Here is a 19,121-nt window from a genome sequence, read left to right as displayed (position 1 = left end):
TGGATACTTTACCTGAACTATCACTTTATTCGAGCCACAGACTACATTCCACTTGCTCCAACCAAATGCAAAAGCAGAACTTAGCAGGGCCAGCTGTCGATAAGCTTTCAGTTCTACCAAGGGATCCTGTCAGTATAAAAACAAATAGAATATGATCATAGAGCTTCACAAGACTCTTTTCCATCTCTAGCCTCCTACAGTCACTTCTCAGCACAGAAAAATCCACTTAAAAACGTAAGTCAGATTATATGACTGCCCTGTCAAGACCAGGCAGCGGCGTTGCCTTTCTCTCAGAAGAGAAGACCAAGTCCAGACTGTGGCCGTCAAGGGGTCTGACGTCCCCCCCCCCCCCCCGTGCACATCCCATTACCTATCGGCTCCTTTTCTTCTCCCTTTGCTTTCTCGGCTCCACTTGGCTAAATTCCTCACCCTCACGCTTTGCCTAGATCTTACCCTCTCATTGAGCACCCCGTCCTCCAACACTGTTTGATGCTGTATGCCATCCTAGCCCCAGGATTCCTGATCTGCATTTTTTTCCCAGAACACTTAGCACCTTTTGACATGCTAAACTATAAACATAAAAAGTAAGCTATTTTTGCCTTTCTCTGCTAGAATGTAAGCTCCACAAGGGCAGGGACCTTTGTTTTATTCATTAATGGATCCTAAGCATCTATGACAATGCCTAAAATATAAATGTTCAGAAAAAAATGTTCAGAAAAAAATCTTGAATACTCTGCAATGAATAGTACGCTACATTCAGCATTTGTAGAGTAACTGGCAACTGAGTAAAGCCAAGATGTTTTTTCCTTACACGTGTACACTGACCTATTATAAACTGTTCTTGAGTATAGAACTCTTCTGCCCAAAACATCTTCCCTGATTAGAACTTTGTCTTCATTTCCATATCCCATTTATTAAACATCCACTGACTCAAGGAGTATGTGAGGTGATGGGAAAGCAGTGCTCGTCCTCAAGGAGCACACAGTGTAACATGGAAGGATCTTATTTAACGAAAGCCTGACGGGTAACATGAAGCAGCATGCAGACTGGGAGCCTCCGCCAAGAAGCAGAAGGAAGTGGGTTCTGTACATCAGTGGGTTTAATTTTGCCTGATTTGTCATGTTTGGGCAACTGTTGAGTCATTTACTCTTTTAAGAAATCTTACATATATCCAGCCTGGAAGAAGGAAGAAAACATACACAATGCAGAACTGACCAGATCTGGACAGGGCTCTGTTTGTGATATGCGTACACTCTTGTGGAAGATTATTAAACTTGAGACAACCCTGGGTTTCTGGTCTTGCCATTTATCTCCTCCTCTCTAACTATAACCCTGTACAAGTGAATATAGAAAACCCGTATTATACCTTACGATGTACCCAAGATTTAATGTTAACATTCTAAATTTAAAACTTGTAGCATTCCTTTACATTAAAGTTGGAAAGATTTGTTCTTACCTTATTATTTATAACAACATAAAAATGAGAGTGTCTAGTAGGAAAGATATTCAATCCAGTTTCTTTCAAAGCAAGAATAAAACAAATAGGAGTCATCCATCTTCCTTCCAAAACAGGGGAATGCTTTTTGTTATCTAGTTTGATTGATGCTAACATGCAGAGGTCTTCCTAATTTTAAGAAGAAGAAAGAAGCTTTTATATCAGTAGGTTAAGTTACTACTTTGTTACTCCATCCCCAGCCCTGAGGTGCCTAGCCCTGTGTCACTCTGCATTACCAAGGATGCAGGACAGCTAGGTTTAAGTCAGCTCTGAGCTCCGCCACGAAGTCCCCTTGTTACGCAAGCAGTCAACTCTTTTTGGGCTTTATTTGAACCATCAATGGACTAAAGGATGTCTCAGGTCTCCTCCCATTTTATAAGTTAATGGTCTAAGAATACTGATGATGGTCATAGTGACTCACACTAGTGTAACTTTCAAGGATACTTTTTTTTAAACGCCAATAAGATTTAACATAATACAAAATCATCTGGTTTTAAAGTTTGCAAAGTGGCAATTTGAAGGTGTAAAGAGTTCACATCTCTCTTCTGGTTTTAAGGAGGAGGCCTCTCAGAGTGGATCAAAAACTCTCTGGAAGTTCTACTGCAACCAGGCGTGTAGCTTCATTAATTGGTCTATTTCTACCAACTTTAGGGTACAAAATTGCATCACATTCATTACATGTGATTACCGATCCAATTACTATTTAGATTTTTTTTTTCTATTTAGAAATTATGGCTCGGGGCACCTGAGTGGCTCAGTCCGTTAAGCAACTGACTCGATTTCAGCTCAAGTCATGGGTTTGAGCCCTGCGAGCAGCTCCACGCCGGCAGTGCAGAGCCTGCTCGGGCTTCTCTCTCTCCCCTTCTCTGCCCCCCTCCCCCTCCCCCTCTCTTTCTCAAAATAAACAAACTTTAAAATAAACATACATTAGGGAAAAGGTTAAAAACATTATGGTTCAAAGTATATTTTAAATATGTTTATAAAAGACATTTCAATATGTAAATCCCCAATTGACTGCTTGGACGCACTGGCAGCAAAGAGGCTTGCCTCGGTCACACGACTTACTACAACTGTGACGTACCTTAATTTGTATTTCAATCTCAGTAAATACTGTAGTCACAGTCAAAAGTACTTTATTCACATCAAGTGGTCTTAGTTCCCATGACTGGAATGGCATGTTAATATGAGCATCTTGAATCAAGGTAACAGGGCCAAAAGTTTCTAGGCTGAATGTTATAAGTCTTTCTTCTGATTTGTAAGAGACGTTGCTGATGCCATCAGTCTGCCACTGTTCACCTTCACGATAAGAAAGTAACAGTTTCATTTTTTCTATACAAAAATAAGATAAATGAAACCACCCAAATAACTACAAATGTATATAAATCTTTTACATTTAGAATAGGATCTCTACAAAACACCAACTCTGCTGGGAGTTTCTTTTTGTCTACAGGATCTATGGAAACTCCTCAGCATGGTATGTAAGACCTTCAGAATGAAGACCCTTGTTTCCCGCTTCATCCCTTGTGCTTCCTACACTTGTTTTTAGCTACACTTTTTTTTTCCCTCTCCCACATACTTCTGAGCCTCTCTGCACATGCAGTTCTATCTTCCTAGAGTACTTAATCTTTCAGAGTACCTCTTAAAAAACAACTTCAAAACTCACTTGTGTTGTTATATAATTATTTTTAGTGAACTCACCCAGTTATGCAACCATTACCACGATCCACGTTAGACCACTATTACCCTCCCCACGACATCTTTCATGTCCATTTTATAGTTAATTACTCCCATTCTCGCCTCCCATCTTTCCTGGCTCTAAAGATTTGCCTTTCTGGACTTTTCATATAAATACAATCATACGATAGGTAGTCCTTTGTGTCTCTTACAACTCAATAATAAAACAACCCAATTTAAAAATGGGCAAAAGATTTGAATAAACATTTCACCAAAGAAGATATATTAAAGGATAATAAACACATAAAAAAAGACACTCAACATGATCAGTTATTAGGGAAATACAAATTAAATCCCTGAAATACCACTTCATACTCACTAGAATGACTAGAATCATAAAGAAATAATCACAAATGTTGGCAAGGACATAAAAAGCAGGAAACCTCATATAATGTTGGCAGGCATGTAAAATGGTACAAGTTACTCTGAAAAACCATTTGACAGTTTCTTAAAAAGTTAAGCCAATTTACTATCCGAGCCAGCAATTCCTTATTCATCCCCTAGGCATATACTCAGGAGGAAGGAAAACCTGCGTCCGTACAAACACTTCCAGGCCAGTATCCTCTCAGGCTCTTGAGGCCCAGCTCCATATTCTTTCCTCAATGCTCCCAGTGGGCCCACTGTTCTGCCCCCTAACACCTATCTATCACAGCAGCTTACTACATCGGGTTTGTGGCTTTGCCTTGTCTGCCTCTCGTACGACTCTGAAAACTCCAGAAGAAGGAACTATGTCTCACTTATTCTAGGCTTCCTCCTGTGTAGCAGAATTCTGGAACACGTGAGTCGTTCCCTTCCTAGAACGCCCTCTCCATCTCCACATGCCTTTCTCCTCACATGGAGGGTTTTACTCACTAGTTCTGACTCTTAAATTCAATATGACAAATACAATTATATTGATAACCTAAGTTATTCATAATTCTTTTAGTTTTTACATTAACAAAATTAATCTGTAAAGGCAAAAATTAAGTATGACCTATAAGTAAACTCCCCATATTTGAAACTTTGAAAAAAGTCTCCCATAGGAAGAATTCCTAGAGTTGTATATTGCTGCTGTCTAATTAGTGCAAAGTCAAATTTCACACATTTTATTTCCCTGAATCATGTGCGATAACTTGCCTAATTCTAATTTAGTGTGAATGTTTTTTTAATGTCATAAATATTTAAGAATATTACCATTAAAGGAAAGGAAAAGTGAAACTTCTAAAGCAACATGAAGGGAAAAAATGATCTAACTGTTCATTTTGATATATTTTACAATTTAATATATTGACAGACATATACTGTTTTTAACACATAAGCTATTTCTAGAATATAAATACCTTGTGGCTATGTCCACACAACCAAAATGTGGATTACTATAGCAATTGTAAAAGAGTTGAAACTATATAATATTTATCCTTCTTGGCAGAGAAATTCCTAAATGCTCTGCTCCTATAACTGCATAAACAGACCAAGTAATAGTTCTATGCCTTGTGATTTTTATTTTATTAAAAAAATTTTTTTAACATTTATTCATTTTTGAGAGACAGAGTGCAAACAGAGGAGTATCAGAGAGAGAGGAGGACACACAGAAGCCAAAGCAGGCTCCAGGCTCTAAGCTGTCAGCACAGAGCCAAATGCAGGGCTCAAACCCATGAACTGTGAGATCATGACCTGAGCTGAAGTCGGATACACAACCGACTGAGCCACCCAGGTGTCCCTGTGCCTTGTTATCTTATCTGTTCCCAAACTATCACCAAGTAAATCCTTCCACAAAAAAAAAAGAATGTAAAATAACTCACACTAAAAGTAAAGCTATATACCTTTCATCCAGCAGCCTCAAACCTGCATACATTAATTCCCAAGACCAAGACCTTTCAAAGTTTAGCCAGTCAACCACAAATGAGGGGTTAATTAGTGAATCATCAGCTTGTATTCTGCTGGTATCTCTGATTTTATTGATATTTATTTCACATTTTGAATCAGCAATAATTTCCCGTGGTTCAACAATCAAAAGTTATAAAGAGGCATAAAGGGGCTAGATTTCCTGTTTCAGATTCCCCAATGGCCAAATCCCCATCTCCAATGCTTGTTTGTAATAAGATTTGTAATTTATAGATTATTAACATTAAAATAAATTTTAATCACCCTGATCTGATTTGGTCATTTCAAGAGAGGGTAGGGTTTTCATTTCTTTGTTTTTAATGTGTTATGCTATTTTGATATTTTTGTTATTTTTTTAAAACATAATTACATAACCATAAATAATTGTTCAGAAATGGCAGTTAACACTTCAGGGACAAACTCAATAAATAAACTCTAATCCCTATTCATTTCCATCAAGAGAAATTGCCATAGAAATGTGTCAGATTAGAAACTGGGACTTTAGACACTGTATTTTCTGTTTTAAGGGTTTGTATTATACCTCTTTTCATGACATAATTATCAAAGCTGATTAAGGTATTGCTGTACCTTCAGCATCCCACCTTGCAACCATAGGATCCTCAAAAAAGATTACATTCTCCTGAACCTCAAGCGTGACCTCGATGGGTGGGAAAGCATTTTCTGTTTCAAAATCTTCTGTACTTTCTGGAGGATATATATATTTCTGCAGTCCTTCTTTGAGTATCTTTTAAAAAGGACCAAAAATAACATCAAATTAGAAGCTGACTAGTAATAAAGATGTAAATATTGCTGAACAAGCTATATAATTATTTTTTAATATTTATTTTTGAGAGAGACAGAGTGCAAGTGGGGGGAGGGGCAGAGAGAGAGAGAGACAGAATCTGAAGCAGGCTCCAGGCTCTGAGTTGTCAGCACAGAGCCTGACACGGGGCTCGAACTCACAGACCATGAGGTCATGACCTGAGCTGAAGTCAGAAACTTACAGTGAGCCACCCAGGCAGCCCTATATAGTTATTCTTAATAAGCACTGAAGGTTGGTCTCATTTAACTAGAGACTAACAAAAATTCACAACAAAGTTAAAAGATAATGATTGAGGGGGAAAAAAATCACAAACTGTGAATTATAGAATTTAACCTATGCCAGGATCTATACTGGGACTTACTCATCATTTTATTCCTCAAAGTAATTTTATAAGACATATTTAGCAGGGAAGATAACTGGGACTAAGAGAAATCACATAATTTGCCAAAGATTACAAAATGACTTCAAGGAGGTGCCACAACTCAGAAACAGAGCTATAGGACCCCAAATCCCATATTCTAATAATACATTGTTTAGGGTGTGTAGGTGAAAAGAGAAAGGAGTATAAGCATATTTCGGGAAGTGTAGAAATGAATGGATAAAAGTAAATTAAAAATCAGCAGGTTAAACTTAAACAATGTTAGCTGTCAATTACATCTCAATAAAGCTAGGGAGAGAAAGTAAATTAAGCCAATAGCAGATTTCTCTGGGATGAAGGAGATTTATCCATTATTTGAACATAGCAGAGAAGGATCTAGGGAAGAAGGGGTGGGGATGATTCAGAATGGCACAAAATACAGGTAAAAACTGGATGGGTAACAATTCTAGACAAGGTGGGAGATTATTGAAAAGACTTCTTTGTCGCTGGAGAGAAAAACAAGTATAACGGAGGATACCTGGAACTCAAGTAGAGAATGTGAAATGGTGGTATCAAGATATCAACAAAATTCAAGAACAGATCTTTCAATAAATTCTTGGAAACCCCAACTCTGGTTGGAACTTTCCTATGGATAGAGAGTTTTTTTAACGTTTTTTTGAGAGACAGTCTGTGCATATGGGGGCAGGGCTGAGAAAGAGGGAGAGAAAGAATCCCAAGCAGGCTCTATGCTGTTGATGCAGAGCCACGACCCAGGGCTCGAACTCACAAACCTTGAGATCATGACCTGAGCTGAAATACAGAGTTAGACACCTAACCGACTGAGCCACCCAGGTGCCCTGGATAAAGAGTTCTGAAGGCCTACCTTCACCAAAGGGATGTCTTTCTTGGACCCCTGCCCCATTGTCCTTTGAGTATCCCTGAAGTAGGAAAATCTGATTCAAATAGATTCTTCAAAGTGGCTACAGACCAGATTATCTCCTCCAGGCATAGTCCAATAAATGCATTCTCATTTATGGAGAGAATGGGAAAGGAATAGCAATACACCCCAATGGGGGTTCAAATTAGATTGGGGGCATGAAAAAATCATACTCTTTTAGGTGAAGCACAGCTATATTTATGGTACATGCACAAATATATTATATACCTGTGGTATTAAAATTTCATGGGCAGAGGTGGTTAGGAAAGAAAATGTCTACAAAGGCTATTTAGAAGGGTGATAATGGAAAAAAAATTAAAACTGAGAAATATCACTCTAATATGAGAATGCACCAAGGTCCTTAATGGCTAGGGCTATGTGTGAGCAATGCCTGGCAGTCTATGTACATGATGTGCTAGAGGAGAGAGAGAAAGAAGTGGACAGACAGGTAAAAGGAGAGCGAAGGGATGAGGGAGGGAGGGGGGAAGGAACAGAAAGGCTGGAGAGTAAGGAGGGAAGGTGGAAGGGGCTATGATAACATAACAGTTATTTGGGACACAAGCCACCATGAAGTAAAGTTAAAACAAACCAAGTCAATACCAAGAAAAATGTTAGTATTTCTTGAAACAGGATTGAGAAACTCCTTCAAAAATGATCTAACAACTGCTGTCATTAGCAGCCTTACTGAAAGTGTGACACATGCATAAGCAACACTGGCACCCCCTGGATCTATGCTTCTTAACCTTAAATGGGCATATGAACCACCTGAGGGTCTTCTTAAACTGCAGATTCAGTAGATCCAAGGTGAAGCACCAAAGTATGCATTTCTAACAAGCTTCTAGGTGATGCTGATGCTCCTGGTTCATGGACCACACTTTCTATATCAAGGATCCAGACCAGTGGTTCTCAGACTTCAAGGTGTGTTCTGCTAAAACAGACTGCCAAGCCTCACCTGCAGACTTCCTGATTCAGTTAGATGAAAATGGGAGCCCATGTATTTGCATTTCTAGAAAATTCCCAGATGATGCTAATGCTTCTGGTCAAGGGACCACATGTTGGAAACCACTGATCTAGATCAGGGTACACAAACTATGGCCCCTAGAAAATCTGGCCCACCACCAGTATTTGTAAATAAAGTTAAATGATTACATATGGCTTCTTATCCTTACAATGGCAGCACTGAGAGTAGCAACAGAGCTGGCACATCCACAAAGCTGAAAATATTTACCATTTGGCCCTCTACAGAAAAAATTTGCCACAATCTTAAAAGAGACTATCATAATTAAGACCAAATTGGCATGATCTAAATGTAGTGCTATAGGTTTACAATTAACATATGATTTAAATTTTTTTAATTTTAAATTTTAAAGGTTTTAAAATTTGCATGATTTTAGAATCCTTTCTGATTCAAATTTTATATATTCAAGACAGTTTAAAATTAGTTTTTCTCCTTTATGCTTGTTTAATAGGGTTAAAGCTCATTAGATGTTAGATCATTTAAGAAGAAAAGTATAAGAGACTATTTTACTCATAAATTTGATTCAAAATCAACCTACTTCCACAATCATCCAGCCTTTCATTGGTTTACACTGCGGTGGAAGCTCGAAAATATCCAAGTGGTACACTCCACCCAGGGCTGTGAATTGGCATAAATCAACCTCATTGTCTCCAAAGAAACTTGGCTTGTCATTAGCATTCTCTATCAGCAACAACTGTGCTAAAATTAACCAGATTAATTCAGTTTCTAAATAGATCATAACATTTTGGTATTAGGAGAGAAAGGAAAAAATTCTGATGCTGGAAACAAAGTTTTTATTTAGCTCCTAAAACTTCATAAAGTGTTTAATTCAAAACTATTCACAAAGCTAACTTTCAAAGCGGGAATAGGCATGTATAATGGCAGGATACGGGGAGGGCTCCATCTGTATTTTATATACCAACATTTTAAGAATGTGTATATAATAAGCATGTGTTACTATTAAAATAACTTTAAATACTTACTGTAGAGAGAAAAGAATAATTTTCCCTCTACTCTTCTGAATTCTCAGCTGAAACCCACAGAATAAAATACAGATTAACAAGAGAAAAAACCCATTAATTTATTAATATGTATACCTCCTGTATACATGGGAGATACCCAGGGAAAAAAATCAGTAACCTGGAGAGGTGGCTCAGAACTCTGGTTTATAGAGCATCTGCAACCAAGAACAACAAATTTGTAGAGAAATGATAAGATAAAGGAAAGCAGTTTTAGGTTTCTGAGGACAAAGAAAAGGACTAGTTAGTAATGTTTGTTACGTAGATTCCTCTGGTCCCCTCTCCAGGCTGATGGGGTCTGAAGTTGTCTCTGGAAATTAACCACTGTCCTTCCTGGAAGAGAGGGAAGACGGGATACCTTTGAAAATTTATGTCCTGGTTTTTGGCAGACAGGGTAAGGGCAAGAAGCCTTTCTTGCATCTGCATCTTTTCAATAGGTCTCAACTCAAAATATCCTTATGTCAAGATGACAGATTTTGGAGTGGCAAAGTCTGCTAACTTCATTATAAAATATCAAAAAGTGGATCAACACAGTAATTTGGTAACTGACAAATTAATGTCTTAAAATTGGACATTATAGAATGAAAAAATCTGAAAGAAGATAAAATGGTAAAAAAAAATAAATGTTGGCACATATATTAAAGCTAAATTATTGTTTTCTGACAAAAATAAGGGATATCGGCTCAATGGTGGAAAAAACTATTGGCTAATCCATTGTTTAGACAGTATATGGGGAAATTCTATCATTCCATAATTCTCAGTGCACAATTAAGGGAATATCTTAAGTCACATATCACCAGGACCATTCCCACCTGTCACCAAAAATCTTTCAACATAGTGCACTGGATGAGAAAGGGAAATCAGATCACTTATAGGTTCTACCCTTTACTAGCTGTATGACCTTATGCAAGATATGCTAATTAACATGTCTTCTCTTCCCTTCCTCTGCAAAAGAGACATTAGTGTCTATCTTTTTGAACTGGGGGGAACTGTAAGTTAATACATGTAAAAAGTTTCGAACTGGTGCCAGACACACAGTAAAACTTAGAAACTGTTAGTCTCATTATTTATCATTACAATTTTCCTCTCTCATAAAAAGAAGAACACTGAGAAGTCACTGAATTTAATCCATGGAGATTAGGCACTGGTAGTTAAAGACAATATGCAAAGAAAATTCCACTTAAGTAATTGCTCTTCTCTCCTTGTGTGCCTTGAACAAAATGCAGACTTTAATTTTTAAGTGTGTCTAATTAATCATCCATTTACCTAAAAAGAACCAAAGAATACTGTATTAAAATTTAAACATTTATGATATATCTTATTTGGGGATCACCATGTAGAAAACCTCAGTATTATTGACAGATATTCATGAATTGACTATAATATCCTATCTCTAACAGGAAAATTGCCTCCTCAGGGTTACAGAAAAGTTATAAAGATATAAAGTTATTTGGCTGCCGACAAAAAAGTCTGTTGGAAAAAGTGAAGAAGTAGACAAGAAGCCTGTTATGAAAAATCTGCAAAGAAACCTATCAAAAATGAATTCCTTAGAAGTTACCGGGAAGTGATGTAGATAAATCTCAAACTAAAGTATTTGCAAATTAGATATCACTATCATTTTGATATTTTTAAAGTATCTCCAATTGCTATTTTCCAAGATAAGATTTAATACAGAAGTATTGAGCAATTTATGGTTGTGTATGTGTGTTTGCGAATACTCATCACAACATTGTTTGTAATAATAAAAAATTAGAAATAACATCTATCAATAAAGATTTAAACAACATTGCATTACTGGATGGAATTATACAGCTACTAAGAAGCAAGGTTATTAATGTGTTCTGAATTAGGATAGTGTTGAATATTATTCACATAAGAAGAATAGGTATTATGTCCTTTGCATGTAGAATATGTTCCATAACAAATAATATTGGTAAAAAAGTAATTTTCAAACAGTTGTATGACATTTCATGGTTTCATTAAAAATCAGAAAAGAGCTATAGAGAGAAGGAATACAAATGGACATTTTTATTAATCTTGGTTATTTAGAAGAGGGACTATGAAGAATTTCACTTTAAACCTATTTCTGCAACATCTGAAATTTTTTTTATAACAACCTGCATTTCTTTTGTAAGCAAACAAATCCCAATAAAGTTAAATTCTAAAAATATAATTTAGAAGAATACCTGCTAAAACGGTCTCACTTAATAATTTCATCTCCAGTTCACATTTTGTGGCTTTAGATTCTTCCTGGACAGAGCTCTACAGAAATCACAAGGACAGACGGGTATGATCGTCAGTGTCTGCTCCAGCCCACATTTACTCCCCACTCTTTCTGCTCCAGCCCCCACTTGAGATGACCACTGCCTTAATCCTAGAGCCCTGAACTGACACCCACTCTGGCATGCAAACTGGACTTAAAAAAATAATTTAAAAATCAGTTAAAATGAGAGCACATCTCCACAGAACCTCAGGAGGGCAGGAACTAGCAGCCCTAAAGTATAAAATAGACTAGGAAGCAATGCAAAGCTATGAAGTATTATTTATGTTTGTATTTTGATTTTAGCCAAGTTTTAGATTTTGCTGGATCTTGGCAATCAATTCTCTGACAGAGTAATTCTAAAGCCTGCTTTTGGGTAAGCCTCTCAAGGAAATTAAAGACACCATGCACCAAGTCATGTAAAAGATATTAAAAAGTGCAGTAAAATGAATATTACAACAGGAGAACATAAGATCCAGATTGTATATCTAAATCTGCCACTAACTTGCCTTTGCAACCTTGAGCAAGACACTTAACTATTTGGGGCCTCAAATCCCTGCTCTCACAACATATTTGGTACTTAACTGTGTGCCAGACACACAACACATCTTGTAAACAACCGTAAGAGGTGGTACTATTATCTTTATCTTACACAAAAGGAAACTGAAGCTTAGGGAAATAACTGTTCTAAGAGTCAAATAAAATAACAGAAGTATTTTGTACACAGTAAAGCACTAGAAAAATGCAGTGTTGTTACTGTAAAACAATTAGTATGTGTGTGCTAATATTTGCAAACTGGATGATATCCAGCAAACTTCATTTGACCCCAAATACCATCTGTACTTCTAGAGCAATAGAAAAACCTTGTACCCAAATTCTAATCAGAAGCTTAAAGCTAGTTAACGCATCATGCCTCTCATCCTCAACCATCGTATAAAGCCAAGTCCCCCTTAGTAAATTATCCTCTCTTATATTTGTCACTGCATCGCTCTGTGTCTTCCTCTTGGCCAGTGTTAACCCTGTTGCACTTTCTGCCAGCCCCTTCCACTGTACCTCTGAAACTTCTCATTTACCCTTCAAAGAATTTTAATAGAGTGCCTAAATTGTATAGGCTTTGCCAGATACTAGGAATAAACAACAACAAAAAGACAAGATCCCTGCCTCAAGGAGTTCCCAGTCTATTAAGGAAAGCAGGTAAACAAATAGTTTCATGAGTGCTACAGTAAAAAGTCAGGGGGTCCACAATAGGAGTACAAGGGAAGAACAGTCAATTCTGTGGGAAAAACATTCCTTGCATGGGTGGAGACAGGAAATGCTACCCAAAAGTGGTAAGATTTGAACTAAATCTTGAAAGTTAATCGTCTTTCCGAAAAATGGTGGGTGAGAATTCCAAATGCTAGTGAAGGCACAAAGGCGTGAAGCAAAACTGAGTTTCAAGCACCCCAAGTGGTCAGATGAGGCCGGGGTGAGGCCCGCTAAGCAAGTGTAAGACCTGAAGCTGAAGAGACGCAGAGTCCAGAATGTAGAGTTTAGATACCACTCTACAGATAAGAATTTCTCCACGGCGCCTGGATGGCTTAGTCAGTCAGCATCCCACTTCAGCTCAGATCATGATCTCACAGCTTGTGGGTTCAAACCCAGCATCGGGCTCTGTGCTGACATCTGAGCCTGGAGCCTGCTTCGGATTCTGTCTCCCTCTCTCTCTGCACCTCCCCCACTTGCATTCTGTCTCTCTCTCTCTCTCTCTCTCTCTCTCTCTCTCTCTCAAAAATATTTTTTTAAAAATTAAAAAAAAAAAAAAAAGAATTTCTCCTATAGGTAAAAGAGAGCCCACAAAAGACTTCGTAGGAAAGTGACACGAAGAAATTTGCATTTGAAGAGACTATTCTGGTAGTCAGCTGATGAGTGGATTATTTAGTGAAGAGTGAGAGGACCAGGGCCTAGTGAAAGGTAGGAGTAATGGGGGTCATTGGAAGGGGCATGTATGAGAGATGCCACTGAGATAGAATCAATATAACTTGGATGGTAACTCGATACAGAAGGCAAAGGACAGGTAAGGACTGATTTTTGGGTGTCTGGCTTAGGTAAGAAAGTGAATGGTGATAGGATTATCAAGAAAAGGAGGAAGGACAGGTTTGGGGGAAATGTAATGAATTCAATTGTGGATATGAGAATTTGAGGTGTCCTTGGACATCTAGGTGGCCTTGAACATTATCTACCATTAAAAAGCCAGTTGCATTTCCTTCTTACAGAAGGATTATGATCATTAAAAATACCAAAGATAGGAGGCCAAGAAGCAAGTCAGGATTTCCAATTTACATCTTCAAAAAGTTGAGAATTCTTCAGAGTTTAGACCAAATTGGTTTCTTACCTTGCAGGAAAACTAAGAATTTAGATTTCTCAACAAAACTTTCCCTTTAATAACCTCAATACCATAGCATGCAACAATAGGAATTTATCAGCTTTTCTTATTTTTTTTAATGTTTTATTTATTTTTGAGAAAGAGAAAGAGAGAAAGACAGATAGTTTGCGCAGGGAAGGGTCAGAGAAGGAGGGAGACACAGAATCTGAAGCAGGCTCCAGGCTCTGAGCTAGCTGACAGCACAGAGCACAACATGGGCCTCGGACCCACAAACCCTGAGATCATGACCTGAGCCGAAGTCAGACGCTTAACCGACTGAGCCACCCAGGCACCCCAGAATTTATCAGCTTTTCAATGAGACCTTGGCTTAACAGATATAGGAATTGGCTTATAATATGGGAAGAACTTCATAGAACACTAGCAGATACTGTCACACGGAAATTTTTTAATATATATGTGATTTGAATTTAATATAAAACAATCTGATTACAAATAAGATCAGTGGAAACAAAATAGAGATTCCAGTGACAGATGTCATTTAGCATTTGGCATTTCAGGTCAATAGGAAAAGCCTAGGTTCATATGGTAAGTGTTTTGAGACAGTTGGCTAAGATCGGAAATAAGGTAAATTTGGATTCTTCTCACTTTACATGAAAATAAATTCCAGATGGATAAAAGATTTAAATGTAAAAAACATAACTAACCCAATCAAAAGCCAAAAATCATGAAATTACTTGAAGAAAACATAGGAAATTGATATCAATTATCAGTGAAGTAGCTGATCCTGATATTACACATCTGCAAAACATTAGCACTGAATACACATTTGATAGAATGTCTAGAATTCTGTTGTCCTTCATAAAGAACACCTATACAAAGAAAGTTCATTGATCTGAAATCCAATTTTTTCATTAAAAAGCGATTTAAATTGAGACTTCAGAATAAGTTGAAATTGGTTCTTCATCAGCAATTAACGATGAATTTTGAAAATACAGCATCATTTGCTTCATTTTGTCTAAAAGCTCTGAGTGATTATCCTGAGTTTGCCGAGTTTATTCCTGTGCTTTAATACCATCTGTAGGTCAATGGTTTCCAAACTGATGCTAGCAGTAGTCTTCAGGCCACCATCTGTACAATTCATTTCTAAAAGTGCAGTGTGCAACCTGCACGCAGACATGGCAGCTATGTCTGACTTTTCTCAGAACTCCAGGTTCACATCTGCCTACCTGACGTTTCCATTTGTATGTCCCCAAAATAAAACTCTCAACCAGTTCAGCCCATTACTGTGCATCTCAGTAAACTGCACCACTATCTGCCTGGTTTCTAAAATAAAAATTCAGTAAGATTCTTTATTTTACCTCCAAAACATATCCCAAACATATCCACCTTCCATGCCTCTTACCACCACCTTCAACCAAGTACCATTGCCTCTCATGCCTCCCCAGTGCTATTTAAGCAGATGCTGGGCTTCTACTCTGGCCCCTCATAATAATAGAATAACCTTTCAGGGCTATAAATCAGATCACATCACTCTCCCACTTACAACCCTTTAATGGTTTCCCATTGCATTTCTGATAAAATCTTAACTTCTTACTCATGGCCTGCAAAGCCCGCTCCGAGGTCATCACATACCACTCTCCTCCTTTGCCTCCATACGTCAGGGCGTTGGCCTTCTTCCTGGTACTCATTTCTGTCTTATGACCTTCGTAGTAATTGTACTCTTGGACTAGAATATTCTTACCTTATCACATAGCTGATCCATCCTAGTCTTTCTCAGCTTTAATAACTCATCATGTGAGCCTTCCCTAACCACCCAATCTTCCCTAACCTCCCAATGGGAGTGACTACCAGTCACTCCCGTAATCCTGTTTAATTCTGGACATGACATTAATTACTATCTGCGGTTTTCCAGTTTTTATTATTTACTGGTCCTTTCACCACTGTCCTCTGAGGGCCAGAACAGCACCAGCATACATAGGCAGTCATTCAATAAATATTTGTTGAGTAAAGACATAAGCACCAGTCCAGATTGCTGAAGTAAATTTGTGGGAAGCTGAAGGTTGTGGACTGTGAATGCTCTATTTTTTACATGAATTATTCTCATGGAGTTTAAACTGATCTATGATGATACCAAGAAATCTCTAAGGATATTTCATGTCTTCATGCTTTCCCCCATAACCAGAATAATTTCTTTTTCATCTAAACTCCTCCAAGCCTATCAAAATATTTAGATCAAATGTTACCTCATCAGAGAAGACTTCCATTCTATTCACTTAAAATATTTTTCTTTTGGGTTAAATTTTCTCTCTTAACTCCCATCCATAATCTCTCTTGTTGCACATGTAAGAATATACGGCAACTGTTATTCCCCTCAAGACTGTTATTAGCTCATTGAAAATAATGATCATGTTGAATTTCTTATAGAAGGTACCACCTAGTAAATGTTTTACATATATTATCTATACTCCTATTTATGTTAAATCCTGTATCTGTTTAGAGTATAATAAAGGCAAAGTCTATTTTTAACTTGAACCTCACAAAGTTCAAAGATACCCTTCAGATCACTAAAATATTTCTGAAAGTGATTATTTGGAAAAAAAGCCACATTTCTCATAAGTATGTAACATTTAAATTAGGCCTTTCTAAAAATTATGTAAGATATATAAATTGGGAAGACAGCATTACCCACTACCTATAATTTTTAACATAGTATCATTATTACACATTTAAATTAACCAAAATATGGTATTAAGAGCCCTCTAGTGGCAAAGTTCTTGATAGACCTATGAAAAAAAAGAGGTCATTTGGATCTTCTAAATCTAAGAGATTTAATTTTTTAACAAGGTACTAAATACTTATTTGTGATCACAAAGGACACACAATTCGGGTATTTTGGGTAATAAATTCCTGCATTATTATACTAACAGTTTACCTTGCAATGAGTCTCCAAATTCATTAAAAAGATATGGGAAATATATTTACATTAAAATATGCCAACCTCAAATTTTAAAGGTAAGTTGTTTACCCTAAATTTTAAAAAAAGTTGTAAAAATAAAGAAATCTCTTTCTCTAAAACCAACGCATAGTAAGTTTGCCGACTGATGCTGCAGGTAGTCCCTAACTTACACATACTCTTACACAAACACAGGTACACAGATACACACAAGTTAAATTCCATGAATTTACACACCAGTTTAAAAAATTTAGAATATACTAGCCACACAAATAAAACTGTTGTGAATTTAGGGTTATGACATTGCCTCTATTGCTGGGACTATCGAGGAGTACAAACCTGACTGCCCTCCGTAAATGCCGCCTCTAACTTACTCTGAGTTCCAGCCGGACTGCGAGGGGGCACACTTCCTGAGGAGCCGTAGTGGTGGAAGCGAAGCCTCCTTCGCGCCACTCCCATCAGGTCAGACCATGACAGGGATCAGAGCTGCTGAGGAAAGGGTCCTGAGACTCTCTAGTGACAAGCGTGTATTCAACCCTCCATTCATTCACTTATTTCTTCATTCATTCAATAAACATCATGGAGCCCCTTATCCTGTCTGTTCCAGGTCCCGTGCTTATGGTGAACACAAACTCTGTCAAGACATTCTTGTCCTCAAGATCATAATTTAGTGTTTAAGGCACGAATTCTAATAATCAGACATCAAAAGAATGGAGTAGAGACATCTAATTTAGCCTGAAGGGGAAAACTTTGTGGAGGTAAAATTTAAGGTAAGTTTTAAAGATCAGGAGCAGGTAGGTGAAGGGGATGAGGAAGATGGGTGAAAGAATCGCACGATGACAAGACAGCTAACGGGGCATCATCACAGGGGCTTATGAACGTTCTCCCTTTAAAACCAAAAACGGAAATACATTGTTTCATTTTCTGTTAGAAAAGTAATGTGTGTTCAGTATTTGCTTATTGGAAATTCAAGTAACACAGAGGTGTAAAGAAAATAAAAAAATCAATGTGGATGGAACTGGCGGGTATTATTCTAAGTGAAGTAAGTCAGAGAAAGATACCATGTTTTCACTCAGATGTAGATCTTGAGAAATTTAGCAGAAGACCATGGGGGAGGGGAAAAGGAAAAAAAGTTACAGAGAGGCAAACCATAAGAGACTCTTAAATACAGAGAACAAACTGTGGGTTGATGGGGGTGGGGGAGAGGGGAGAGTGGGTGACGGGCATTGAGGACGGCACTTGTTGGGTTGAGCGCTGGGTGTTATATGGAAACCAATTTGACAATGAATTATATTTAAAATAAATAAATAAACATCAGATAAATTCTCAGTATTACATCATATTTGACCAAGTCTGTATCAAAATTAACCACCATAGGTAGAAAGTGAAATGAGAAACTGAAATGATAAGTCTCAGAGTGAATGTGAAATCATATCTTCAGGGTCTGATGTAAAAAAAAAATTGAATGGTTTTTTTAAACAACTTTATTGAGGAATAGCTGAAATACCACACACTGCTGATATGCCATAAACTGCATGTATGTGTAGAATTTGATGCCTTTGGCATATAGTATACATACCAGTGAAACCATGGACACAATTAAAATAAAGAAATTTGCATCATCCCCCCCTCCAAAAGAAAATAAAAAAATCTCTTATAATATAGCACCATCTCACTTTCTCACACTTTCCACATCTGACCTCCAAATTAGCCATTATTGGGTGACTACTCTTCCAAATATTTTTCTATGCATTAATAAAACTCCCCCCTCCCAAAAAACAGAATCTTATTGCAAATATGGTTTTGTAATTTGAATAAATATCTTAACAATACATTTTAGGTACCTTTCCACGTAAAAGTAGGATAGGTTCTAGTTCTAGATGGTGATGTGGGAGAATCCTGAACCCACCTCTTTCCACAGACACATCAAAACTATAGCTACATATGGAAGTTTCCTCTGGGACTGGAGGGATGTCCAAAACATTGGCTGAACGAGAAAAAAACCCCACCAATAGGAAAGGCTGAGACATAATCTTTCCAGGAATCCCATGGACATGCAGGGACCCACAATCCAGAGGGAATGCATAAATACCATCTTCTTCTCCCTGAGGACTAAAAGATATCTGGCACCCTAACTTTTAACCCCACAGATGGCACCCACATCTGGCACTTGAGAGACAAGCCCCTAAAACACCTAGCTCTGACAGCCAATGGGGCTTGCATTCATGAGACCCACAAGGTTATAGCAAATGGAGTTTTCAGTTAAAAGGAATCTGTGCCTGGACTTACCAGCCCCAGG

At 37.6% G+C, this 19,121-nt stretch overlaps 1 protein-coding gene across 2 annotated transcripts in view; it reads right to left on the bottom strand.

Moving 5' to 3' along the window:
* CASC1 (cancer susceptibility 1) overlaps nt 1–19,121 on the bottom strand; it is a 45,705-nt gene that overhangs the window by 1,251 nt on the left and 25,333 nt on the right. Inside the window, exons 7-12 of one of the 2 annotated variants that reach the window (XM_029953648.1) lie at nt 11,434–11,509; nt 8,767–8,927; nt 5,681–5,837; nt 2,577–2,791; nt 1,457–1,624; nt 13–126 (exon numbers count right to left, since the gene is read on the bottom strand). In XM_029953648.1, the coding sequence (XP_029809508.1) occupies nt 13–126; nt 1,457–1,624; nt 2,577–2,791; nt 5,681–5,837; nt 8,767–8,927; nt 11,434–11,509 (891 nt within the window). The remainder of the gene's footprint in view (nt 1–12; nt 127–1,456; nt 1,625–2,576; nt 2,792–5,680; nt 5,838–8,766; nt 8,928–11,433; nt 11,510–19,121) is intronic. The other variant, XM_029953647.1, reaches the window with a different exon arrangement.

This window comes from Suricata suricatta, chromosome 10 (assembly GCF_006229205.1).
Source record: "Suricata suricatta isolate VVHF042 chromosome 10, meerkat_22Aug2017_6uvM2_HiC, whole genome shotgun sequence".
NCBI classification, from domain to species: Eukaryota; Metazoa; Chordata; class Mammalia; order Carnivora; family Herpestidae; genus Suricata; species Suricata suricatta.
Note: the sequence above shows the minus strand (reverse complement) of the source record. Positions and strands in the feature narration are given on the sequence as shown.